The sequence below is a fragment of the Corylus avellana genome, chromosome ca8 (assembly GCF_901000735.1).
Source record: "Corylus avellana chromosome ca8, CavTom2PMs-1.0".
NCBI classification, from domain to species: Eukaryota; Viridiplantae; Streptophyta; class Magnoliopsida; order Fagales; family Betulaceae; genus Corylus; species Corylus avellana.
Window position 1 is genome coordinate 22,712,274 of NC_081548.1, and position 24,778 is coordinate 22,737,051.

Below are 24,778 nucleotides of genomic sequence, written 5' to 3' on the forward strand. Positions count from 1 at the left end.
CCTTTTATGTAAAGGTGTTAAAAATGATGTGTATACGTGTCAACAAATGAGTTGGTGATACTAATTGTAAATAAGTGAAAAATGAGTGGGCCGTGCACCGGAGATATTTTGTGCCCGACAATGTTTGTAGATTGTGTTTTACTCTATGTAAACAACCGTAATCATATAAATTTATAAAATCATATAAATGAAAGTATACACCAACCTAAATGGGCGTGATACTTTTCTGCATATCGGACAACATGTGGTGTACGTTAACATACTGTACTTAATTACTAATTAAAAAAAAAAAACACACTGTACGTACATAAAAATCACAAGCCACCGATCGAGAATAGGTACTGCGTAAGAACAAAGGCATGCAGGGATATTCGTGAAGCAAAAGAAGCATCATTTTACTTTTACTTTATTAAGCACAAGCATCACCACCATATATATATATATATAGCCCTTGGGCGCACCATAATGAAAATGTACGTACACGATAAGATCTTTATCTATCCCTCTATTTTATCAACCCTTATAAACGAAACGACCAAGTTTATGTACTTGGTTCTTGTCTTCGACAGGTGATTGTCAACCATCTTTGCATACCTTCGAAACAAATCGTCCATTATTTCTCTTCCAAAATGAGATTCCAGCATTGACTCAACCACCGCCCGTATCGTCTTCGCCACGCGCTGCCCACTTGATATTGTTTCAATTGTGTTGCACACGTCTACGCCTCCGTCCCAATCAATCTCAAACGCTTCCTGGCGGTCCATGATGAATGATCCCTCTTTCTGTATCTCTAACCTTACTTCTTCAGCACATGGAGCGTAGTAGGGGGCGTTGAAAGTATCAACCTTTTCCTCTGGGATTAGACCCTGCAATTAAGCAAATAAGTAATTAGTTTATTTATTAGAAACCCTTCAACTAATTTTATACTTTTGTTAACCCCAACCGGTTCCCTTGAGTGGTAATTAATAGGGTTGTCAAAAATTATTGGGGAACTGGAATCGGAACCGGAAAACTGGGAGACCAGGGACCCGGTTCCGGTTCCGGTTGCAAAAAAAAAAAAAAAAACCGGGACCCTGGTTTTGGTTCCGGTCCCGGTTTTTGGCACTCGGTAAAAACCGGGAAACCGAAACTGGGTGCATATATATATATATATATATATATATACTGTTTTTAGCCACTTAAGGATTCACTTCACAATTCACGCCTCTCTTCTTCCTTATCCAGCCGTCGCTCTCTAACACACACACAGTCTCTCTCTCTCTCTCTCTCTCTGTGTGTCTTTTTGTCCATACATAATACATATATGTATTGGCATTGAATTTTTGGTGCGCAGATTTTGGCGAAGCAGGTGTTGACAGTGGCTAAGGCGGTTGAGGAGAAGCTGGAAGAGGAGATATCGGCACAAGATCAGAAGGACATGGACGATCTGGAGGGAGAGGAGTTTAGAGTTGTGGGTTTTCTGGGTTTTGCTGGGTTTTATTGAGGGAGAGGAGCTTTGGGTTGTGGGTTTTTTGGGTTTTGCTGAGTTTTGCTGAGGTAAAGGAGTTTTGGGTTGTGGGTTTTCTAGGTTTTGCTGGGTTTTGCTGAGGGAGAGGAATTTTTGTGGCTGGGTCCGGCAAGAGAGTTGCCGGAGAAGGTGACCGTGGGTCATGACAAACATTGTTCTTAAAAAACCAGTTACCGGACTGGATAATACCGAAATCGGCCGGTAATCGGGACCCTGGTTCCCAGTTTCGATTACCCAAAACCCGGAACCTGGGTACTCGGGTTCCCGTCTCCTGTTTTGGCCAAAAACCAAGAAACAGAACCAGATTGACTAGTAATTAATTAAGTTATTGAGTCTGGGTGGATCATGAAGCATCGAGTCTAAAATTGCATCGTTTGAGAGTACTATTATGGTTTTAAAAATTTGCAATTTGAAAAAATTTCAAATAACAGGGTAATTAAGAGGGGGCAATTTTAAAAACACACAATTTTAAATGTCATAAAATTATGATTTTATCAAACATTTAACTTAGTTTTTAAAAATTGTCTATTAAAATTGCAAGTCCAAACATATCCGAAGGTGCGATGCTACTGTTCACACGTCATCGTTAACCCTATTTGTAGTCTCATAATTTTTTGCCATTTCAAAAACGACGTTACTCCCGTGTCACCAACCTATTAATGATGTTTTTTGTCCTAAAAATGTCACTAAGGAGTAGTTATTAAATATTGAATTTTTTGTAGTGTATATATATATATATACCTCTGAGACCATGCTCATGAGTGCATGTGCAAGAAGTTCCCAGTGATGGCAACTTTCTTCAGTTGTAGGATCCATAGAACTTCTTCCCATCAACGACAACACAATACGTCCTCCCAGAACTACTTCTTCCGAACGTGATTTCAGAAACACAGAAAAATCCTTGTGGAATTGCTGAGAGTATGAGTCTAAGACGCTTTGTGGGCTGCTCTTAGATATGTAAACCTTCCCCTTGTTTATAGCCACGCTAGCCTTGCTGTCCAGCCTAGGAGGTACCTGTACGTACGTAATTAACCATCAATATTATGTGTAATATTATTCAAGAGTACAAATATAACAAATGGGCAAAGTTTTTATCTAACTTTGTCTATTAATTTACCGTGTGCTTAAAATGTATGTGAGAATAAAAAAATACGGTGACACAGTCAAAAATCATAACCTAAACAGAAAGCTTGATTATAACGTCTCAACTGGTAAAAAGCCTTAATTTATGGCGCAAAATCCGCTTGCAAATTACGCAGGGGTAATTGTTTCAGGTCAACGCCTTTAAATTAGATTATAACAACCGTTGACGTTAATTAACTGCCCTTTCTTTAATTTGCTTTATGGTGGAGGATGATGCATCATGCATGGCATGCATAGATAATTAATGGAATTAATTACATGCTATATGTATAACCTGGGAGAGCCAATGAAGGCTGGAGGAAGAGTGCACAAAGTGCAGGCTCTTGCTCGGAAACAATCTACCGTAGAAAGAACCCGGCACACCGGAAATGAAACAGGCCCCAAGACCGCCGGTACCCATATTTTCCTTCTTTTTGTTGTAGAAAGCTGGCAAGGAGACAAAGATGTCATTGAAATCATTGCTATAAAGATCATTCAAGGAGATTCTGAGCTCCGGCGGAGGGCGACCCAGGTGGCAGCATTTGGAATATATGACATCTATTATCTCTGAGATCACTGATAAGGCGTTGGGTCCGGACGAGCAACCCAAGTCGGCAATGCCCATGCTCTCCGGCCAATTTGTGATCAACACTTGAATTATGGCTTCCTCGGTAACTGGCGCTGCGATGGATATTATCTTGCTCTACAAAATTAAGTGTACATAAGAATCAACACCACATTACCAATCAAAATCTATGTTTCTATATATATATATATATATGAAGAAATATGCTGAAATATGAAGGCTTTCATATTTTTGTAGAGAAAAACAAAAAGACAGAACGAACAAATCCGAAGTGAAACATGCCGTGCGCTTGATATTTCCAGCATGCACCATTTAATTCAATAAAAATGTGTTTTTTTTTTTTTTTTCTTCTTCATGTTTTCGAAGAAATCACAAAAACATGTAGATTTGATTCATGCAGAATACATAAGGATTCAAGCAGGAAGCCGAACCTGCACGCTGGAGTTCTTAGCGTAGCTAGTTTCACCAGCTCCCTTGTTCATGTGAAACACTTGCGCAACTTCCATATCTCTCTCTCTCTGTCTCTCCTTCAATTCAGAAACAAATGTGGTTTTGCAAATAGTAGAGCTAGCTAGGCTCGCTGTATGACAATCACTCAAACCTAAGACAGGTGGAAGCCTAAACTCTTTAAGGTTGTCGACTTACGAAAAACCTTAGTGACGAGTTTATTAATGTATAAATATATATAGCTCCAGCCTTCAAGCATGTAGGTGCTAAAAGAACAACTTTTTTTTATCTTTTTTCAAAAGTCACTGCTGGGACCCTAAACACGTCGTTGCTAAAAAGTCGACTTATCACGTGTTGCAGGATGCTTGCGAAGCTAGGGATCCCAACCTACCCGCCGCTAAATTACTATGAATCACTTAAAATAAAATAATATATATATATATATATATATATATATATAATAAAAAAATTATATATAATTTAATTACCATAATTTAATCAACTCTAAATTCAGTATCAACGAAATGGGATTATAATCATGCACACTCACCAACGCAACTGCCCTTCATTATTTTGGCATGTGCAGTTGCATGTATACTTGCATGCATGCCAGGCAAGGGGAATACTAGATACGTGGATTCATGATGGCCTAATTGATTATAGCGAACCTAATTAATTATCCTTAATTATCATTTATACCTTACATTTTAATTTCATAACTAATCAACCCATAAAACAGACACAAAAAAAAATATTCCAGACATCACTTTTTTTAAATTGGCTGTCTCTATATCGACTATTTTCGAAATGAATATATTGCCCTTTTATATATACCACTTAAAGGTATATAATTAAAAAAAGCAAGTCCACTTGTGATCGGCATAATTCCCATAATTAAGGATAATCTTTGTGATAATTATCATAATATCTGCCAACAAAGGTGTAATTATATATTATGTGTGTGGAGAACGTTAATTAGCCAAATCCATCGGTACACAGATAAAGTATGGGATCATATACTTATCATCAACGTTTTCAACAGCATCCAGAGAATGTCAAGCTCTTCATGGTGGGAATCGAACCACGTGTATGGAAAATATCTACTATATATAGCATATGCTGTTTTATATATTATTGGCTCCATTTCATTCATTTAACACGTGTTATTCTTCTCGTGATGTGAAACTATTTTATGAAAGATATCCTCCATCGATAGGCATTGCGTTTTGCTCAAGTCATAGATGTTTTAAATAATTACAATTATAATCTCATTAATTTTGTTTTCACATTGGCAGGTCAATTAAGGAGTTTTCAAGCCTCCTACTATTGAATAGCTTGCGGCCTGTCGGTACGTATTGTTTATGGAACATGTATATATATACAACAAATTTTGATCATATAATAATAATAATAATAATAATAATATATTTATGAAGGCTCACCTGATCACCCGTTACATACGCTTATAATAAAATATTGCACGATGAATTTGGAGTTTATTCTTTAATAGATGTATAAAAAGTTGATTTTTATTTTTTAATTAAAAAAAGAAAATGATGCGCTTATTATTGATCATACAATGTATGAGGATGCTCGTTGACAAAAGCTGGAAGTTGATAAATTTTAATTTAAAATTTTGAAACCGACAGTTAATCGATATTAATCGAAAAAAGTTAAAAATTATATTTCTTGTTGGTATGAAGTCAACTTTACTAACTTTCAAGGTTCGGTAAGCGAAAATGCTCCTACTGACACCGATATACCCACCCGGATAATATTTATATTGTGGTGATCAATGATTTGAATTCCTCATGTCAACATACGTAGGGCCGAATATAATTGGTTTTGAATAAGGGTGTCAAAAATTACCGGAAAACCAGGAAATTGGGGATCCGATTCTAGTTGGAAAAAACCAAAAACCGGGTACTCCAGTTCCAGTACCCGATTATTATTGGGTTACCGGGAACCGGGGTACCTCTTTTATATATATATATTACAAAATTTTAGGAACTATTTATATATTTATATTTATGAACTATTTTTATTATAAGGGATATTTCTTTTGGTTGGTAGATTATTTAAATACTTGTTTTATTTTTTATTTTTGGGTTTTGAATTGTTGTAGTAAGGGGGTATTTCTTGTGCATGTTGGTTTGTTTAAATACTTGTTTTTATTATTTTAATGTTTTCTTTGGGTAACTAATTTAAAATGATTTTTAGGACATTTTAAAAAATGGAATTTTTATTTCTAAGGCCCATATAGGCAAAAACTTTGATTTTTTAAGTTTTTATTTTATTTTATTTTTATTATTATTATTATTTTTATTTAGAACACAATCACAACAAAGCCCAATTAATTTGGACAAAAAAAGGCTAATAGATTTTTTTTAAAAAAAAATGGGCCAATTGTATGAAAAAAAAGGGGCTTATTTTAGGCCTCATACCTAAAATAAGCTAAAAAAAAACACTTTTTTAAAAAAATTGATTATCGGACCGAGTACAAACCGGAAAAGACCTGGTTCCCGATTTGGGTTGCCCAAAACTAAGAACCGGGGTACCCCGATTCTAGTCCCCATTTTTGACAAAAAGGGAAAAAATCAGACCGAGTTCACACTCTTAATCTTGAAGTTTGATCTCTTAGGCTTAGCACACTGCTCACATGTTGTTTCTCCTATTTTGTTTTGGTTTCTACTCTCATTTGCCGACCAAGGCCCTATAAAATTGAAGCCACACAATAGTCAAAATGAAAGGACAATGTGAAAGGAGAGAAAGAGACTTTAGTGGGAGAGACTAGAAGAAATTCTTTTTCTTTTCTTAGTTTTCTCTTTTGTTGACCGGATCTCAATCTTACCAAACAAAAGAGAAAACTAAGAAAAGAAAAATAATTTCTTTTTCTTTTATTAATTAGGACTTGAAATTTTCATCAATTTTTTTTTATTATTCTTTGTACTATATTTTTTTATAATAAATTTCTTTTTCCGATAACTTAGTGCTACGGTGAATTATTATTTATGTCGCTGTAATATTATAACGTAATATTATAGCATCTCATAGTTAATGCCTAATAAAGTATTTTCATGATGTAGCATTACAGTGTGGTATCAAAACAAATAGGTTATGGTCAGCATAAGAAGGGGATGAGTTTTCCTTAGGACGAAGCTAACAACTGCTTTATTCCAAGAGATGTCGACGCACCCAAAGCAAGATAGTAAAGCAAGTGACGGAGGTGAAGGGCCTTTCCAACTGAACGAGAAGACGAAAGAATTTTTGGATGTCACCGCTACCGGTGCCCCAACTTAAGTAGTAAGTTGATAAGCAAAATAATCGCATATTCCAAATAGCGCTATGATAATGGCTTAATTATGTGCATTTTATTTAATTAAGCTTGAACAGTACCATACACCAAAAGATAAGAAAGAAAACAAAAGATTTGCATTGCCACGTGAAGGTTTCTTTTGCTCTTTAAAATGGATCTTCTAAAAGCTTTTGTCAGCTTTGTAAAGAAAGGGTGAACTTTCTCTTGGCCGGAAGAGAAAGACAAGACAACATGCACCAACTTTATGACTTATCGCACATAGCTTCTGTAGACGTGAGAGGGTGCTTCTTCGGTCAGAGAGGAGCTGAAGAAACAAACAAAGAAGGAAAAGACCATTCAATCCTTTTGTGCAGAAAATCAGATGGACGTACGTACAGCAGATCACGTGAGCACTCAAAATGTGAAGGGATCCGTGTCGTGCGAATTCTGCAGCTTCTCCCTTCTCATCTCTTCTAAAATGCAGAACAAAAGTGAAAGCAAGGCTAGCTGGCGAAACCCAAAGAAAGGATCGGAGTGAGTTTTCCCTTTAAAAGGCCCGGTGATTTTAATTTGAGAACAAGTTTTTTTTTTTTTTTAACCATTATATATATATATATATATATTTGGTTTCTTTTTGTTTGATTTGTTATGATTTAAATTCATAGTGAATGCTTAATCTCACTTAACATGTTATTGAAATCAATTTTCAATTAAATCCATGCTCAATCTATTTTATTTTTAATTGGTGTCTTATTGTTAAATCTTCCGATTAGAATAATTGATTTTTTGCCTAATTGAGTTAAAAATGTCTCAAAAATACCTAATAACAATTAAATTTAGTTGATATCAAATGATAATAATAAATAATAGTTTAACCGAGCATAAAATAGATGCATACATTTACATAATAAGATGCAATTACATAATAATGTTGTTGAGCATTTAACCCCCGCTCAACTAAAAATAATAAGTGTCATATAAACTGGTTCGTAGCAACTATATATTTACAAGGAACTTCTTGTCATATGCGTAGCAACTCTCTTCAAATAAACTAGTGCAATCACAAATTACAAAGTTAAAAAAAAAAACTGGTGCAATCATATTCATCACTAGTGTCAATGTTAGTCAATAAATTGCTTTTCGGGTATATGCTTGAAAGTGCAAGTCCAAAAGATTATTGGATTCAATCCACGTTGGATTCGGATTTAGTTTATTCTGGGCCTCAAACCCAGTATCGTTTAGAAAGCGAGTGGGCCCTCATCTTCACTATATTTTGCCTCTCTCTAGTCTCTATAATGGGTTTTGGGTTTACGGCACGATAAGCCGGACGCTGCCACAGGGTATCATCTGCGCCATGCTTTCTGTTTGTTGTACATCCGTGCCAAATTTTCTTGAACTTTTGCCAAAAAGACGCTCATGTCCCCAACGTACAACCATCGAAGTCTGTTTTCCCAAAAAGACTCTTCCTCTTTTACTCAACAAGTCTATATATATATATATAGCCACTAGCCAGCCACTGATCGAAGTAGAGAAAAAGAAACGTTTAGCTTTACTCTTCCTCTGAGAGCCTCAGTCCAAACGGAAAGAGATTCCCCACCAACTCTCACTCTGTCGGCTGCTTTCTTTAAGAGCATCTCTCTTTGGCCCCATTTGTAGATTTGCTGGGCTAGGGTTTTAAAAGACGGCAACCGTTCGATTGCTTCTCACAATTCTCAGGTAAATGGAGGGTTTACATTTTGAGACGACAAATCAAGCTCGATTCGGTATTAATTGTCTTTATTTTTCAGTTCTTGATTTTCCGACTAATGCGTTCGAGTTTCTGAAACCTAGTTGAATCTCTCAGAGAGCACAGGAGTCCGTTGGATGGAGGAGGAGGTATTTTTAGAGCATAAGGACGCTGCTGATTGGGTGTACAGAGGCGAAGGAGCTGCAAATCTTGTTCTCGCTTACACCGGATCCTCTCCCTTCTTTGTATGCTCTTTCTTGATTCGAATTTTTCAGATTCTTTTCCATTCTTCGAAACATTTTCTATTAATTTGAATGATTTGTATATATATAATGGCGTTGTCTGTATAGGTGGGGAAAGTAATGCGGATACGGAAAGCGGCGAGAAACAAGACGGCGCGCGTGAGGAGTCCGACAGCATTGAGCACGCACGAACGGCTTCTATGGAGAGACATAGACGACATCGTTTCGTCCCATAACAAAGAGATTGCTGCCCAACTCTATGTGCAGCGCGTCATGAGCCCGCTCCTGGGTCCCAAACATGTTGATGCTGGGGTAGACTCTTGATTCTCTCTCTCTCTCTCTCTCTCTCTCTCTCTCTCTCTCCTATTCAATGAAATCCATGTTAAGCTTTTGGAATAATCAGTGGTTTATCATGATATCTGAGCAGTAGGCCGGAGCCAAGCTTCTGAGTTATAATCTGACTCCATAATTTGCCTCCCATTTTAGTTAAATATTCACACTTAAGGGTTAAATTTTTGAGGTAACTGGTGTTTAACGATCCAGTGACTGAAACTCACCATTTCTATTACAATATGCTTAATTTGAATAATGATTTAATTATGCTATAGCTTACTTATTAATTTGCTTAACTTTGTCCACCTGGAAATTAGTACGTGGTTCCGTGTTAGCATTGTGAAAACCCTAATTTTGGTCCACCAATTTGTTAAATGCGCGGATTTGCTGGGGGGAAATAGTTGACATTTTGCTTTCTGCTGGATTTCATTTTGGGAATAAGGGTGGAGTTGAAGTTCTCTGATCTTGGATTTTGATCGGATGTGGGCAGATGCGTGTCCATGTGTCCAGGGAATTTCTTGAGTCGGCTGAGAAGAATGTTATTTATCAGCGCCCTGCTTGGCGAGTTGATGCTGCGAAGGTCGATATGCAGTGTGATTCCACACTTCTCATAACGGATCATTCGCTCTTTGGTAATGATTTGTATTTCTTATGAAGCCTTTGAGTGGTTATCCTACTGTTGGCTTCAATTTCTCTATCTCACACTTAAACATTTACCAGTTTTTTGTTTTTGCATTGTTGTTTTAGTTGCTTTTACTTAAAGTTTCCCAATCCCACTTTATTTTCAATTATAAGTAATATGATAAAAGATATGCACCCCCCATTAGGTCAAGGTATTCATGTATTGCAAAGGATGACTGTGGAAGAAGGGATGGATATTCTCTCGAAAACTGTACAGATGTTAGCATTCACACGTACATTACTTATCTAAAGAAAATTGGTATTGAACCTTGCAAGATAGAAACTTGCCGTAAATTATGAACAGTTGGTTTGATCTTCAAATCGAGCACGTAAATCTCCATGATGATTTGCGGTGTTGATGTGTTTTAGTATACCATTAAAGAAAAAGATGGTAGTTAATTCTGCCTTTTCCCATGCCAGGTGGTCTCAAAGGTGAACCCTGCATATCTGTTGAGATAAAGGTGCCACTCCCTTACCATGCCCTCGTGTTTTATTTCCTTTCTTTGTGGTTTATTTATGTTTCTGAGTGATACTTCCAAATTAAACACTAAGTAGCTTTTTCTAATTTCTTTTGTTACACTTCCATTTTCCCAAAAAGTAGCCAAAATGTGGATTTCTTCCTTTTTCAAAATTCATATCTGAAGGAAATGCCATTAAACGGAGCATAAGTAGATTCAGAATGCACCAAACCCTGAAGTTGCGTCAAGGAGAGGTACTTTCTTTCTTTTAATTTTTTCCCCTCCCTTCATAATGTTGTTCTTCAGGCCAAGGTAGTTTGTAAGAATTTTCTCACTACATCTATGTTCATGTTTGGTTTGATCCAATGGATTAGATGCCACTTTACATAGGAATATTGTCTGGTCAAGCTTTATGAATTTTGAGCACCTTTCTTTTCTTATAAGTCCTCCCATAAATTTTTGACGTTTGTTTCTGACTCTTACTCATTCCAATCTGTTTTACAGGTATCAAAATTGAGTAAATACAATCCCCTCGATCTATTCTCTAAGTCCAAGGACAGAATACATAAAGCTATCAGTGATCTCTTTACCACTCCTCAGAATAATTTTCGGGTATTCTTGAATGGTTCTCTCATATTTGGGGGCTTGGGTGGTGGTGCGGACAGTACTAATTTTGTGATTAGTGAAGCATTTGAAGATGCACTCAAGTCTGTCATTAGGGCAGACAATGGCCTGCGCACAAGGAATTTTCTACAGCTTGTTTCAGAGACAGTTTATAAATCTGGAGTACTGGATCGGCTTCTTGAGGTCCAGAAGCTTGATAATCTTGACATAGAAGGAGCAGTTCATGCATATTATGACATTATTTCTGAGTCTTGCCCAGTATGTAGGGAACTGGGTGGAGACGAAGTGTCACACATATATACCTCTTTGCACTCCATTTCTTTGGATGAAAGACTGAAGATTGTAAAGGACTTCTTGACAGCTGCAACTGCAAAGGACTGTAGTCTGATGGTTAGTTTTAGACCAAGGGAAGACAAGGGTTCAGGATCTTCATATAATAAAGTATACCTAGAGTCAGCCAACCAAAATTTTGAATACAAGGTACTGTTTACATCTTTTATCTGAATTCAAATATGCATGATTAATATTGATTCACTGCATATGGGGATTTGGTATACCAAAAGTAGCATGCCTTATTATCGCAACATTTTGAAAGCACTTATTTATTTCCCATGAAAAGAGGAATGGCTTACAAAATTGGCATCAACGTGAAAAGTTTGGAATGACTTCAATTCTTAAAAATCATAAATAAAGTTAATTTGTTCCTAGTTTATTCAATGAGTACATTTTCAAGCTGAATATTTCTGTACTACAATATATCATTTCTTATTACATTGGTATCTTACTTTAGTTGCAATTTCTTAGGTATCCTTCATTGACCTGGATTTGAAACCTTTGAAGAAGATGGAAAAATATTATGAGTTGGACAAGAAGATAGTGAACTGCTACACTCAGATGCTGGAAACAGACCAAGAAGTAGATGAAGCCACAAGCATGGAGGCTTATACTACTATCAAAGATTCAATATAATGCCCTGGAGGATTATTCTCTTTCTGAAGGTTGTATTGGTAAGTGCAAGTACTATGATAATGCATTCTTTTGCAGAACTGTTGTAATGTTTATAGGGGTGCAGGTAGGGCTGTAAACGAGCTGAGCTTGAGCGAGCCACCCCTGCTCAAGCTCGGCTTGCTTAATTTTTTCTCGAGCTCTAGCCGAGCCCAAGACGGGTATTAACAACTGGGCTCGAGCTCCCTTGTGCGAGCTCGAGCTCGAACTTGGCTAAAAATCGAGCTGAGTGCGTTATCGAGCTACAGGCTCGCTCGACTCAATTTTTTGTTTTGTTTTTTGTTTTTATTATTATTATTTTTTTTCAGCTGCTTGGCTTAGCTAAGTCAATTATTGAGAATCAAGGGCATCTTTGTGATTCTCATTCACTGCTCGTTGGTTGGCCCACGTCTTTCCCATAAACAAAGGGGTGTTCAATTTATAGGTGTTTGAAGGAGGAGTCTTCGTTGCTTTTCTCGATGTGGGACAAACATGTTTTTAACAAAGCATCTTAACCTCTCTCCAGTGCAATTCCACCCTCTCCAGAAGCTTACCCAAAGCATAGGAATTCTCCAAGACTTGATGAAACAACATTACTGGGAATTATATTTGCTTATTATTTGCTGGAGTTTGACTCAACTCAAGCCCAACAGCACCGGATTAGAACATCGGTGTCTCTTTGGGAGGTTCCAACGTTATCACATCAGCAGAATCTTTATTTCTTGGTTGTTTGCTTAAATGATGGGGATGAAAGTACCAAGGAAATGAGGTCAAAAGTGAAGAAATTTGAGGTGGGTTTTTGGAGAAATGAAACAGAGGAAGAAAGAGAGGAACAAGAACAAGGAGAATAGCTCTTCACAGAAAGTGCATTCGTTGAACACAAGTTCACAAGGATAAGAATATATATATATATAGGAGCGGAGGGAGGGGGGTTGAGGAGGTCAAATGCTCCCCTCAGCCCCCAAAATTTTCTTTGCCCCCTATAGAAGTTTACCTACTCCCCTTGTTGCCCACCCTCAATCAGTTAACGGGGGACAAAATTTTCACAGTACTGGGATTCAGTACGTGACATTTCAAAATTTTACTTTCTCGATTCATCATTGTTTGTGTAATTGTGCTTGTATTTCAGATTTTCAGAGGTTTAGGGCTCAAGGACGAAAGTAGAAGACAACTCAAGTCTCCTACCAAAACGCTGCATTTCACTTAAGTAGAAACGTTGCGTTTTAATTCGTGCCTCAGTAAAAGACAAAAAACACTGGTAGTTCTCATAAAGAGAACTACAAGTCCCATCAAAATTCCAAATGTTCAACTTACTCAACCAACCTTTTAAGAAAAAAAAAAAAAGAAAAAAAAAGGGAAATCAACTAAACCGATTTAAAATGGAATCAAATTTTACTAAGAAATAACTAAGAACTAATATAAATAATTTGTTTCTTATTTGGCCACTTACAAAAGAAAAGAAAAAAACATGAATATTAAATGATTTAGACATAAATAATACTTTAATAATTTTAAATTAAAGAAATGCTAGAAGCTACTCTTTTTTATTTGAACTCTCAGTGTTATGAGATAGTTGTAAGATAAAAGTGTGATATAGAATATTATTTTTATGAAAATATCGTATACTTGTTTTTTTAAAAAAATAAAATTAAAAAGATCTCTTTTTCGAAAAGTTTGAGATATGTAATCAAATTGTACACTAATTTATTTTTAAATAATATCTTATACTTTTTTTAAAAAAATAAAAAGATCTATTTTTGGAAAAGTTTGAGATATGTAATCAAATTGTACACCGATTTATTTTTAAATAATGAAAGTCTATGTAACCTCTTATATTTAGATTGCTCAATTAAATTTATTGTTTATAAAATATATATTGTTTTTGTCACATATTTTAATTATATGAAATATATAATTGTAGTTAGCTCAAATTATGGAGAACAACAATAATTTCATTGAGCTCTAGTCAAATTCTAAATGATGTTGTGCTGAGATAAATTTAGCAAATATAAAAAATGATCTTGTCAATACCAGGATGAAAAACACAATTTGTAAAAACATGATATCATTTTGAAATATGCAAGTGTAATCCCAAGGGGTTTGCACACCCCACAAGGAGAAGAAAATGAGGTTTCAAATTAGTAACTTCTGTTTTATAAAACATAATTTCTAACCGATTGAGCTACTCTTCGGGGAAGAAATAAAGAAAATCTTTGCCCATAATAACTGAACCCTTTTTATTGAATTTTCGAACATGTTTGATAATTTCTTAAATAAAAAAACAAAACACCATATTTCTCCTTCATAAAGATGCTGGATTGTTAAGGATTTTACAAAAAATGTAAATTAAATCATTAAATTCATTGAAGTGATGAATGAAAAAGCATGTATGTATTGCTGTCTAATTAAAGCGGTGATGATAATCGAATGCGTGAGCATCGTTTTTGAGTCTCTCTTCCTCGGAATCCCTTTGAAGTCTTTTTCCTTGAAAAAAGGTTATAAGAAAGAGTTTTCATGTTGATACTAAATTGATTCACCGAAAAGACGGACAACTCGAGTATTATATTATATTTTTTATTAATATCTCAAATGGATAAATAGTGACTGGTCGGCGATCACATGTCAGAAATCTGCACACAACACAACCTCTAAGTTTTATTTTACTTCCAACTAGAAGAGAAATCAAAAATATCATACACCGCTGGTCCACTACAGTTGTTGTTGATTAAGATTGAGATAACATTTAGTTTGTATTTGTGTATAATGGCATGTCATGTCCATGCAAACCCTAATGATAGAATGATGTCAAAACATGAGCGGAATCAAAAAATTTCACTCAATAGGTTTGAAGTATGAAAGAAAAGTCAAGTCCAATTTTAATTTTATGCATAAAAATACATATATATATTTACGGCAACCTGCGGCTACACGGCCACCATAAGTAGCCAAATTAAAGATCCAATAGAACTTGCGTGTATGCCATCTCAGGCACTGAAATTCAGTGCTGAAAGTAGGCCGAAAAAGGAGGTTGAGCACTTATACCAAGGGGATAGATTTCCGAATATATTACACTTGCATGGGCTATGGCAGATGAGACCAGACCAAGATTACCTTCCACAAAATTAAGGTTTAATTAAAACCAAGAAGACAAGAAAGCCTGTGTACGTGGTGCTTAGTAAAATACCAGCAGCTCTAGGATCTGAGAACTTTTATATCAATATTATTATATTAAGATACCATTTGAATAAGCTAGCAGTTGCTCCTCCAAACCCATCTTAAACCTATCCATTTAGAAGGTAATCAATTTCGGTGTTTGCAGAGTTGTTCTCTCTTGTTAAATTATTTCACTTCAAAAGGGAGGTCCACATAAAACAAACAGTAAGTCAATCACCTCTAAGTTTCTACACACCATGGTTTATTCGAAATCCAGCTGTTTGCATTTATAGGACATGTGGGCATGGACGAAATGGCATTGAAGTAGTTGATATATCGCTTTCACCACCAAGTAGAACAACCAGTACTGCTCTGTCACTTTCTCCTCTTCTCTCATTGAACTCTAATCAAATATGACGAGAACCAAATTTAAAAAGTCCGATGAATAGGTCTCCATGTGAAACCATATAGCACCAGTATGTAAAAATTACAAAATGTAGGCATGCATGTAGATGCAATATGCAGAATCAATCTTTTGACTGCATTTGTCTCCTGATTAATAATCAGTGGCGAGCTTTGTTCTCAGATCCACAGCATACATGAATTCAAGAACTCAATGCCTTTGATTATGAAGTAGATCCATCCCCTACAATCAAAGGCTTTCTTGTCTTCTTCTTGGTTTTAATTAAACCTTTTGTGGAAGGTAATCATGGTCTGGTCTCATCTGCCATAGCCCATGCAAGTGTAATATATTTGGAAATCTATCCCCTTGGTATAAGTGCTCAACCTCCTTTTTCGGCCTACTTTCAGCACCAAATTTCAGTGCCTGAGATGGCATACATGCAAGTTCTATTGAATCTTTAATTTGGCTACTTACGGTGGCTGTGTTGCCACAGGTTGCCCTAATTGTTTGAAAGAATTAGGATTAATAAACTGGAGAATATCTAGATAGTTTTAGTGTAAGGATTTTTTGTCCCCTCAAAAAGTAAAAAGATAAAAATACATCTGCACTATAACTAGTTGGATATTCTTCAATTCATTCATGTTCCTGTTTGAAAACATCCTAGGCTAAAGAACCATAATTCTGTCACATAAACTCATATGTAGCAACCCTACCTATGAACTTTTTGTGTTATAAGTGGATTTCTTTCCTTCAGCATCCCAAAGATAGCTTTTACATATAACATTATAACATTCACAATAGAGGAGCTAAATTTTTATGCAAAGTGACTCATCAAAACTCACTTTAGCTAATAAATTTTTAAAAGTCTCCTACATCCAATTAGCTATATTTTTTTCTATATCATTTAAATATTATTTTTTTTATTCTTTATTGATTCTATCTTTATTTCTTTTCTAAAATTCTTATTTCACTCTTTATTTTTTTAATAGTAATTTGTTTAGCAAAATAATTTTTCAACGATTATTATTTTTCAAATAATCATTTTTGTAACTATAATATTTTTGAAACGGTTGTATTTTATTATAATTATATTTTTCAAATGTCGTATTGGCCAACGTTAAGTATGAAAACCATATTCTTGTAGTAATGTCAATCATATTTATGAAATATCTTTTTATTAAAAATTGTGAAAAAATATTCTCATAATGAACCTTTGAAAAGTGGGAAAAGTTTTAGAAAAATGAGAAAACGGGTGAGAGAAACAATAAAAAATAAAATGGTTCCCTTGAAAAATGTTTTTACATGTAGCATTCTTTTTTTCTTTTTTTTGCTAATCCAATCAATTATCCATTTTGCATTTTTTTTGGGCTAATTTAATGTGGAGAATTTTTTACAAATCTGATTCGCCGTTTTAGATAAAAATACTATTTGACTATTCCATTGTAAATGCTCTTATAGGGGTGTGAAATTAAAACACAAAATTAAAACACAAACTGAAATTGTTATTAGTGATTTTTATGCTTCTAGTATAATTTATTAGTTGGGTATGGGTATATTTGGTGTTGTATAATTGAAAGGACTTTTTGCATTAAATGCATATGGGATGGCGTAGGTGATCCAATCGACACTTCTGGCTGGCTTTTACTTCCATTCACCAACTAATTTTGCCAAACTGACTCAATATTTAATCTCACGTATAATCAAATGAGACACAGAGGAGAGTAATTGATATAGCAACTTCTGATCCATCTATATATTCTCTGCAGTCGGTTGTTTCAGTCAGCCCTCCTTCCAATTATGTCAAAGGTTCCATTTATATATATATTTTTTCTGCATGTGATGTTCTTTTTGCCTGCGTAATTACTTTCTGACCTCATTCTTTTGAGGCTTCTATCTTTTCACTGACACTGTCGTACCTTTTTCAGCACATTTGGCGCGGCATAGAATTTATCATCTCTGACTTTGAGCTCTCAAGTACGTACTAACCAGTCTGACTTTTGTAGTGTCAGTGGAGTGGAAGTACTGATCTGTTCAAAGTGCAGGCAGAGGACCCTTCAAAAAGTACGGTGACAGTAATTGGGGGAAGCTGATCCTGTGACAATCATCATCAAGAAGGTCAGAAAAATTCAGAAAATCTGCATCTGGGGTAAGTGTTGCAGATTTTCTGAATTTTCTGACCTTCTTGATGAGCCCGACGGCATTGAGCACGCACGAACGGCTTCTATGGATAGACAGGATAGTGGAGGGGATCCTGATCCGGATAGACATAGACGACATCGCTTCGTCCCATAACAAAGAGATTGCTGCCGCCCAACTCTATGCTCAGCGCGTCATGACCCCGCTGCTGGGGGTAGACTCTTGACTCTCTCTCTCTTCTATTCAATGAAATCCATGTTAAGCTATTTGAATAATAAGTGGTTTAACATCATATCTGACCAGTAGTACAGAGCCAGGCTTCTGAGTTATAATCTGACTCCAGTAGTCCACTCTCACTGGGAGCGGTTTCGCCACCACTTGGCTCTTTAGAGGTGATTTTGTCATTATTAAGATGAAAACTACGTGTACTTTGTGTGATAAAAATGAATAAAAGAAAAAAAATAAACTGTTAAAATCTTAAAGGGCAAAACAGAATTTAACGCTAAAAAAAAAAAATCAAGGTTTCATCCTGTTGTTGAGGCAATTAGAATTGCCTTAATAAAATAAAATATTTTATGTTTGAATTGTTTTCTTGGTAATTTAAGCTAATTACGTGTGGCAATTTTTGTCCTTTCTCTTCCCCCTTCCCTTTTGCATCTTGGGCTTTGGTTCAGGAATGAGTTTATTTGGTTAAGAATGTGAATTTATCCAATTCAATAATAATAATAATTATAAAAGGTTTTGTATAGCCATTAAAGGGGCTTATCATACCAATGAAGTAGAACCATCCCCTACAATCAAAGGCATTGAGTTCTGGAATTCATGCATGCTGTGGATCTGAGAACAAAGCTTGCCACTGATTATTAATCAGGAGACAAATGCAGTCAAAAGATTGATTCTGCATATTGTATATACATGCATGCCTACATTTTGTAATTTTTACATACTTGTGCTATATGGTTTCACATGGAGACCTATTCATCGGACTTTTTAAATTTGGTTCTCGTCATATTTGATTAGAGTTCATTGAGAGAAGAGGAGAAAGTGACAGAGCAGTACTGGTTGTTCTACTTGGTGGTGAAAGCGATATATCAACTACTTCAATGCCATTTCGTCCATGCCCACATGTCCTATAAATGCAAACAGCTGGATTTCGAATAAACCATGGTGTGTAGAAACTTAGAGGGATTGACTTACTGTTTGTTTTAAGTAGACCTCCCTTTTGAAGTGAAATATTTTAACAATAGAGAACAACTCTGCAAACACCGAAATTGATTACCTTTTAAATGGATAGGTTTAAGATGGGTTTGGAGGAGCAACTGCTAGCTTATTCAAATGGTATCTTAATATAATAATATTGATATAAAAGTTCTCAGATCCTACAACTGCTAGTATTTTACTAAGCACCACGTACACACGCTTTCTTGTCTTCTTGGTTTTAATTAAACCTTAATTTTGTGGACGGTAATCATGGTCTGGTCTCATCTGCCATAGCCCATGCAAGTGTAATATATTTGGAAATCTATCCCCTTGGTATAAGTGCTCAACCTCCTTTTTCGGCCTAGTTTCAGCACTGAATGTGCCTGAGATGGCATACATGCAAGTTCTATTGGATCTTTTGGCCACTTATGGTGGCAGTGTAGCGGCAGGTTGCCGTAATTGTCGAAACTAGTTGATGCTTTAGGTTATAAGTTTTAGATGCCCTTGAAGTCAAGTATTTTGATGCAACTATGCAAGTGTGCTATTTGTGGTTTTTGATATCTGTCAAATGATCTCGTTACATTTGTTTATATTAAGGGCATTTCTTTGATTTCTGTGGAAGATCTCTAATAATAATAACATATTAATGAGCCTGTAACAGCTTGTTTAGTCACTTGTTTCAAATTTATTAAAGTTGGTTCAATTTTAGAAGGTTCTTGCCACTATATATATTTTGTTGCTTTTGAATGTAATCTCACTTGCCCACTTGCCCATAAGAATGTAATCTGGCTTGGGCTTACTAATAATTTTATAGGCAAGATGAGGTATTGTTTCTTAAAAAAACTAAGCTTTAAGGATTTTCAGTGTTTATAAACAGTTCGGCTTGAGTTAAATAATGCGAGCGGTAAGATCACCAAGAGAATATCCTAAGTCTCGTATGATTTGGAAAGCTCATGTTTCCAACTGCATTTTCAACTGCCCCCTTTCACAGAGTACACATTATAATGAGGAATCAGTACGCTGTGGTTGAGCATTTTGGAATTTTAATCAGTTTTAGAGGAATTATCTTCCGATTCAATTTGTTGCCTGCGCATGGCTGATCCATTTTCTTAATAACGACTTTCTGAGCTGTGTAAAGGTCTTTCTCTCTCTTTCTCTCTCTTACACACACACACACACAACATGATATATTTAATACATAGAGTTAAGCTCTGAATCCGAGCAAAAAATGTCATAAATAGGTCTTAGAAGTGGGCCAGGTTGTGCCCATTCAGCTGAATAGAGAAACTGAAGGGCATTAAATGCCCCTTGTGCCCCATTGTTTGAAACTATGTTTCATTTCAGCATTATTACTTTTTTGCAAAACATCCTAGGCTAGAGAACCATAATATTATCTACATAAACTCAGATTATTGTCTACATAATCTATGAACTCTTTGTGTTATAAGTGGATTTCTTTCCTTCAGCAGCCCAAAGATAGCTTTTACTTATAGCCTTATAGGGGTGTGAAATTAATACACAAACTGAAATTGTTAGTGATTTTTATGCTTCTAGTATAATATAGTTGAGCTAGGAGTTGAGCTATGGGTATATTTGGTGTTCTATAATTGAAAGGACTTTTTTCATTAAATGCATATGGGATGGCGTAGGTGATCCAATCGACAGTACTTCTGACTGGCATTTACTTCTATTCACCAACTAATTTTGCCACACTTAATGTTTAACCTCACATATATCCAAGAACACAAGTATACCCAGCACTCTCCATTAACATATAGTCAAATGAGACAGAGAGGAGAGTAATTTATATAGCAACTTCTGATCCATCTATATTCTCTGCAGTCGGTTGTTTCAGTCCTCCTTTACTCTTAGTCTTCCAATTATGTCAAAGGTTCCATCTATATATATTTTCTGCATGTGATGTTCTTTTGGCCTGCGTGATTACTTCCTGACCTCATTCTTCTGAGGCTTCTATCTTTTCACTGACACTGCCGTACCTTTTTCAGCACATTTGGCTCGGCATAGAATTTATCATCTTTGACTCTGAGCTCTGAAGTACGTACTAACCAGTCTGACTCTTGTGTGTTGCAGAAAACTGTAGTGTCAGTGGAACTCCTCTGTTCAAAGTGCAGGCAGAAGGTGATGAAGTTAATTGCAACAATAGAAGGGATAACTTCCATTGTCCTTGACCCTTCAAAAAATACGGTGACAGTAATTGGGGAAGCTGATCCTGTGACAATCATCAAGAAGGTCAGAAAATTCAGAAAATCTGCATCAGTGGTCAGTGTCGGTCCTCCCAAAGAAGAGAAGAAGGATGAGAAGAAAGATGTCAAGGATATGATGTACGTTCCAAAGGCATGTCAAAGATGCGATGTATGGTATGTGATTGCTGAAGATTATTACAGTTATTGTTCCATTATGTAACTTAGTATTGATTGTACGTCCTGTTTTATGTATTTTCATACGTATTATAATTTGGCAAAAATAATGTCTCCTTTCATTGATAATGAAAAACCCTTCTCTTAGCTTGAACTTATTCTCATTCTCACTCTCACTCTTCAAAGAGTAATGTCATATAAGAATTTCACAATTTACTTTAAAAGAATTAAATGATGATATGTTTGCTAAGACATCATTTTTTCTTCTTCTTCTCCTTTTAGTTGGGTATTTTTTATGTAAATTTTCTGTGTACTTGGCCGCATTACGCCTCCTGCCTCCTGCCTCTTGCTAATAGTTTAGCAGACTCTTGTTGTTGCTAGGGGCCCAGAAGCATAAGGAGAATTTAATGATATCTCCTAAGATTTTAAATGAAACAACAGACTTTTCAACATTTTTGTCCTACATGATTAGTGGAAGGTCGCTTTCACTGTAATGTTTCTGTACAAAAGTTAAGTTTCACCTTGTCTAGAAGCTGCTAGTTCTAAATAATGTTGTGAGTAGGCAGGCATGATTTGGTGTGAATTATGCATTGAGATTCGGACCGATGCAATACATTTTATTTACCAAAAAAACTATTAAAAAAAAAAAAAAAGCGTTATTGGAGCGACCGAATCACTTCTTTGGCTCAAATTAGCCGTTGGAATGGACAAACTACTTACAATTAATGTTTTTTTTTAAAAAAAAAAAACCATTATTGGCACTGTTTGGATCATTTAAAAGGTATAACGTATTGATCTGAAGCTGTGAATTATCTGCTCTATCGCCAATGCCACTCTTTACAGGCACATTGCAACAGAAAAATAAAATATATATATATATATTGAAAAAGAAAGGGAGCTAGTCATTGACTCATTGATGAGGTGCCATGACTTTTAAGTGTCGTAGAAACGGGGGAAATAAATTAAAATAATAATAATAATAATAATAATAAAAAACAAAAAAAACTTCACGGCCACAAATTAATATACGATGGAACTTAAGGAAAATGTGTGGGTCTTTTTTTAATTAAATTTATTTTGAAAGCCAACTGTTATGGTACGGTGGTTATCTTTTTCATTTGGCCTTCACTGGAGGGGTTGACTAAGAGTTTGGTGACCAGGGGATTACTCCCAGTTGGAAGGAGTAACTGTAGTTTCTTACGTTGCAAGCCCGTCTGAAATTTTTCTGACCGATGTGATGTCCCCAACAACTGCCCATTCTAATCGATCAGGGGAAGGGGAAGGAAAAAAAAAAAAAAAAAACAAATCACACGAGAAAAATTTTAAGTGTTTTGTTAATCCAAATCCTTCACGGCTACTATTCTCCTGGAATTAAACGATGATAAGAAAGTAATAAGTACAATTAAGATAATTGAAGAGAAAATTGTGGATTAGTACAAACTCACACAACAATTTAGATGAATTCCAAGTGGTATAACATGGGTAAAAAAAATTAAGTAACAAAATTTAACATGCAATTTTAATTATTTAGTAATTGACATAATAAATATCACGTAAAATATTAAATCAATATGTGAAAAATTTATAATACCCCAATTAATACTCGTCGTAAAAATCCTTGATGAATAACGACACTAATAATAATAAATATAGCAATAATTATAACAACTATTATAATTGAATAGTTGAGACATCTAACATCCGGGAAGGAACTACATAAAGGCTGGGGCCATGAAGAACTGACAATTTTTGATATGAGTCGCAAATCTAACACGAAAGTAGTGGGTTAAGGTAAATAAGTTTTACCCGTTTAATTAAATGGATCAGATTAAGGTTGACCTATATGATCTTATACCCATGCCTGATGCCTCGATATAACCTGAATACGAATTGCCACCCTTAAGGCCATAGTCTCCCTAGGTTTTTAAATTTTCTCTTAATTTTTTTTAAAAAAAGTTATATATATAGGCTTAAAAATTAGGTTTGACCTCTATTAAAATTAGACTTGACATTTCATTCATACTTTGACCCCTCCTGAATGAAAGTTTTTTATTCCACTCCTATTTGACATCATCCTATCATTAGGGTTTGCATGGACATGACATGCCATAATACACAAATACAAACGGGACATTATCTCAATCTTAACCAACAACAACTGTTGTGGGGTGGTGCATGATCTTTTCGTCTCTCTTCTGGTTGGAAATAAAATAAAACTTAGAGGTTATGTTGTGTGCAGATTTCCAACAAGTGATCGCCAACCGGTCACTATTTGTCCATTTGAAATATTAATAAAAAGGATAATATAACACTCGAGTTGTCCGTCTTATCGGTGAATCAAAGAGACTCAGAAATGATGGTCACACATTCGATTATCATCATCGCTTTTAAACAGCTATACATACCTGCTTTTCCTTTGATCACGTCAACGAATTTAATGATTCACTTTTCATTTTTTGTAAAATCCTTAACAATTCCGCAACTTTATGAGGGATAATTTTGTTTTATTTTTTTTATTTAAAAAAGGTAAAATTAATTTTAAGTATTATTAAAGAAAGTATCAAGCATGTTTGAAAATTCAATAAAAAGGGTTAAGTTATCATAGATCAAGATTTTCTTTATTTCCTCTTGAGGGGTAGCTTAATTAGCTAGGAACTATGTCTCATGAAGTCAAAGGTTACTAATTCAAATCCTTATTTTCCTCCCTTTGTACGGACATGTTAAAACAAATAATATTTATTTTATGACCAATATTAGTTTTCAGTATTAACTATGGCAGATCTGACTCAATTATCTAATGGTTTGGCCCAAAAGGAAAAAACAGCTATTGGATTGCCACATATCAGTAAAGAAGTAAATAGGCTTCTGAATGGAAAGGAAAGCCCATTTTAGTAAAGAGTGAGACACCTGGCCCGGGTTATGGGTGGGCATTTTGGGCTTCTGAAGAGTGAGAAGGATTCTAGTTCCTAATTCTTTGAACTTCTAAAAAAAAGAAAAAAAAATGGTTCACATACCCTTTTCAAACTATCACTCAATTGACAATGTTTATCTAAACTTTCAATTGGGACCATGTCCCCTCCCAAACTATCAAAAATTATCAATACTCTCCCCAATGACAAAATTACTCTTAGTAAAATAAAAACAAAAAATACTAAAACTTTTAGAAAAAAACCTAAAACTAAAATAAATAAATAAATCCAAAGGGTAGTAAATTTAATATATATTTTTTTAAAAAAAAATCCTTTTTATAAGAAAAAAATAAAAATTTTGATTTTTTGGTTATTAAAATTAAAAAAATTTTGTTTTGTTATATAAATTTTTTTAAATAAAATTTTCCGTTTAAAAAAAATTAACAATTTTCGTTTTCTAAAATAAAACTAAAAAAATGCTTTTTTTTTTCTTTTTAAATAAAAATTTCCCTTTTTTTTAACAAAAATTCTTTTAAAAAAATTCGTTTTTTTTTTTTTAAAAAAAAAAAAATTTGTTTCTGAAAAAATAATTTT

General features: G+C 35.0%; 3 protein-coding genes across 8 annotated transcripts; 2 read left to right on the plus strand and 1 right to left on the minus strand.

Moving 5' to 3' along the window:
• Window positions 1–497: 497 nt before the first annotated feature.
• LOC132191046 (probable jasmonic acid carboxyl methyltransferase 2) lies at window positions 498–3,721 on the minus strand. The gene is made up of 4 exons (XM_059606068.1): window positions 3,647–3,721; window positions 2,925–3,332; window positions 2,249–2,521; window positions 498–866 (listed from the first exon to the last, which is right to left on the minus strand). Exons 1-4 carry the CDS (start codon window positions 3,719–3,721, stop codon window positions 498–500), a joined length of 1,125 nt encoding a protein of 374 aa, XP_059462051.1.
• A 4,733-nt stretch (window positions 3,722–8,454) lies between these two features.
• LOC132189470 (inositol-pentakisphosphate 2-kinase-like) lies at window positions 8,455–13,102 on the plus strand. Of its 5 annotated transcripts, none has more exons than XM_059604208.1 (9): window positions 8,455–8,720; window positions 8,801–8,928; window positions 9,034–9,237; window positions 9,749–9,890; window positions 10,360–10,400; window positions 10,541–10,651; window positions 10,902–11,501; window positions 11,826–12,028; window positions 12,335–13,102. In XM_059604208.1, exons 1-8 carry the CDS (start codon window positions 8,678–8,680, stop codon window positions 11,988–11,990), a joined length of 1,434 nt encoding a protein of 477 aa, XP_059460191.1. In that variant the 5' UTR covers window positions 8,455–8,677; the 3' UTR covers window positions 11,991–12,028; window positions 12,335–13,102. The 5 variants fall into 5 exon arrangements, with proteins under 5 accessions (XP_059460191.1, XP_059460192.1, XP_059460194.1 ...); XM_059604209.1 differs by having other exon boundaries at window positions 12,451–13,102; XM_059604211.1 differs by having other exon boundaries at window positions 12,532–13,102.
• A 4,184-nt stretch (window positions 13,103–17,286) lies between these two features.
• Window positions 17,287–21,415, plus strand: LOC132189471 (heavy metal-associated isoprenylated plant protein 43-like). 2 transcript variants are annotated; one of them, XM_059604216.1, is made up of 4 exons: window positions 17,287–17,367; window positions 17,487–17,535; window positions 17,604–17,911; window positions 20,989–21,415. In XM_059604216.1, exons 3-4 carry the CDS (start codon window positions 17,747–17,749, stop codon window positions 21,319–21,321), a joined length of 498 nt encoding a protein of 165 aa, XP_059460199.1. In that variant the 5' UTR covers window positions 17,287–17,367; window positions 17,487–17,535; window positions 17,604–17,746; the 3' UTR covers window positions 21,322–21,415. The 2 variants fall into 2 exon arrangements, with proteins under 2 accessions (XP_059460199.1, XP_059460197.1); XM_059604214.1 differs by having other exon boundaries at window positions 17,487–17,911.
• The last annotated feature ends 3,363 nt before the right edge of the window (window positions 21,416–24,778 follow it).

What these genes read in the sequence shown, in the direction of transcription:
- LOC132191046 (XM_059606068.1), bottom strand. Translation starts at nt 3,721, where the DNA reads ATGGAAGTTGCGCAAGTGTTTCACATGAACAAGGGAGCTGGTGAAACT. An exon ending in GCCTTCATTGGCTCTCCCAG is followed by an intron (nt 2,522 to 2,924) that starts GTTATACATATA and finishes ACGTACGTACAG; the next exon opens with GTACCTCCTAGGCTGGACAG. An exon ending in TCATGAGCATGGTCTCAGAG is followed by an intron (nt 867 to 2,248) that starts GTATATATATAT and finishes GCTTAATTGCAG; the next exon opens with GGTCTAATCCCAGAGGAAAA.
- LOC132189470 (XM_059604208.1), top strand. Translation starts at nt 8,678, where the DNA reads ATGGAGGGTTTACATTTTGAGACGACAAATCAAGCTCGATTCG. An exon ending in CCGGATCCTCTCCCTTCTTT is followed by an intron (nt 8,929 to 9,033) that starts GTATGCTCTTTC and finishes TTGTCTGTATAG; the next exon opens with GTGGGGAAAGTAATGCGGAT. An exon ending in TGAAGTTGCGTCAAGGAGAG is followed by an intron (nt 10,652 to 10,901) that starts GTACTTTCTTTC and finishes TCTGTTTTACAG; the next exon opens with GTATCAAAATTGAGTAAATA.
- LOC132189471 (XM_059604214.1), top strand. Translation starts at nt 17,747, where the DNA reads ATGAGCCCGACGGCATTGAGCACGCACGAACGGCTTCTATGGATAGAC. An exon ending in TCATGACCCCGCTGCTGGGG is followed by an intron (nt 17,912 to 20,988) that starts GTAGACTCTTGA and finishes TGTGTGTTGCAG; the next exon opens with AAAACTGTAGTGTCAGTGGA.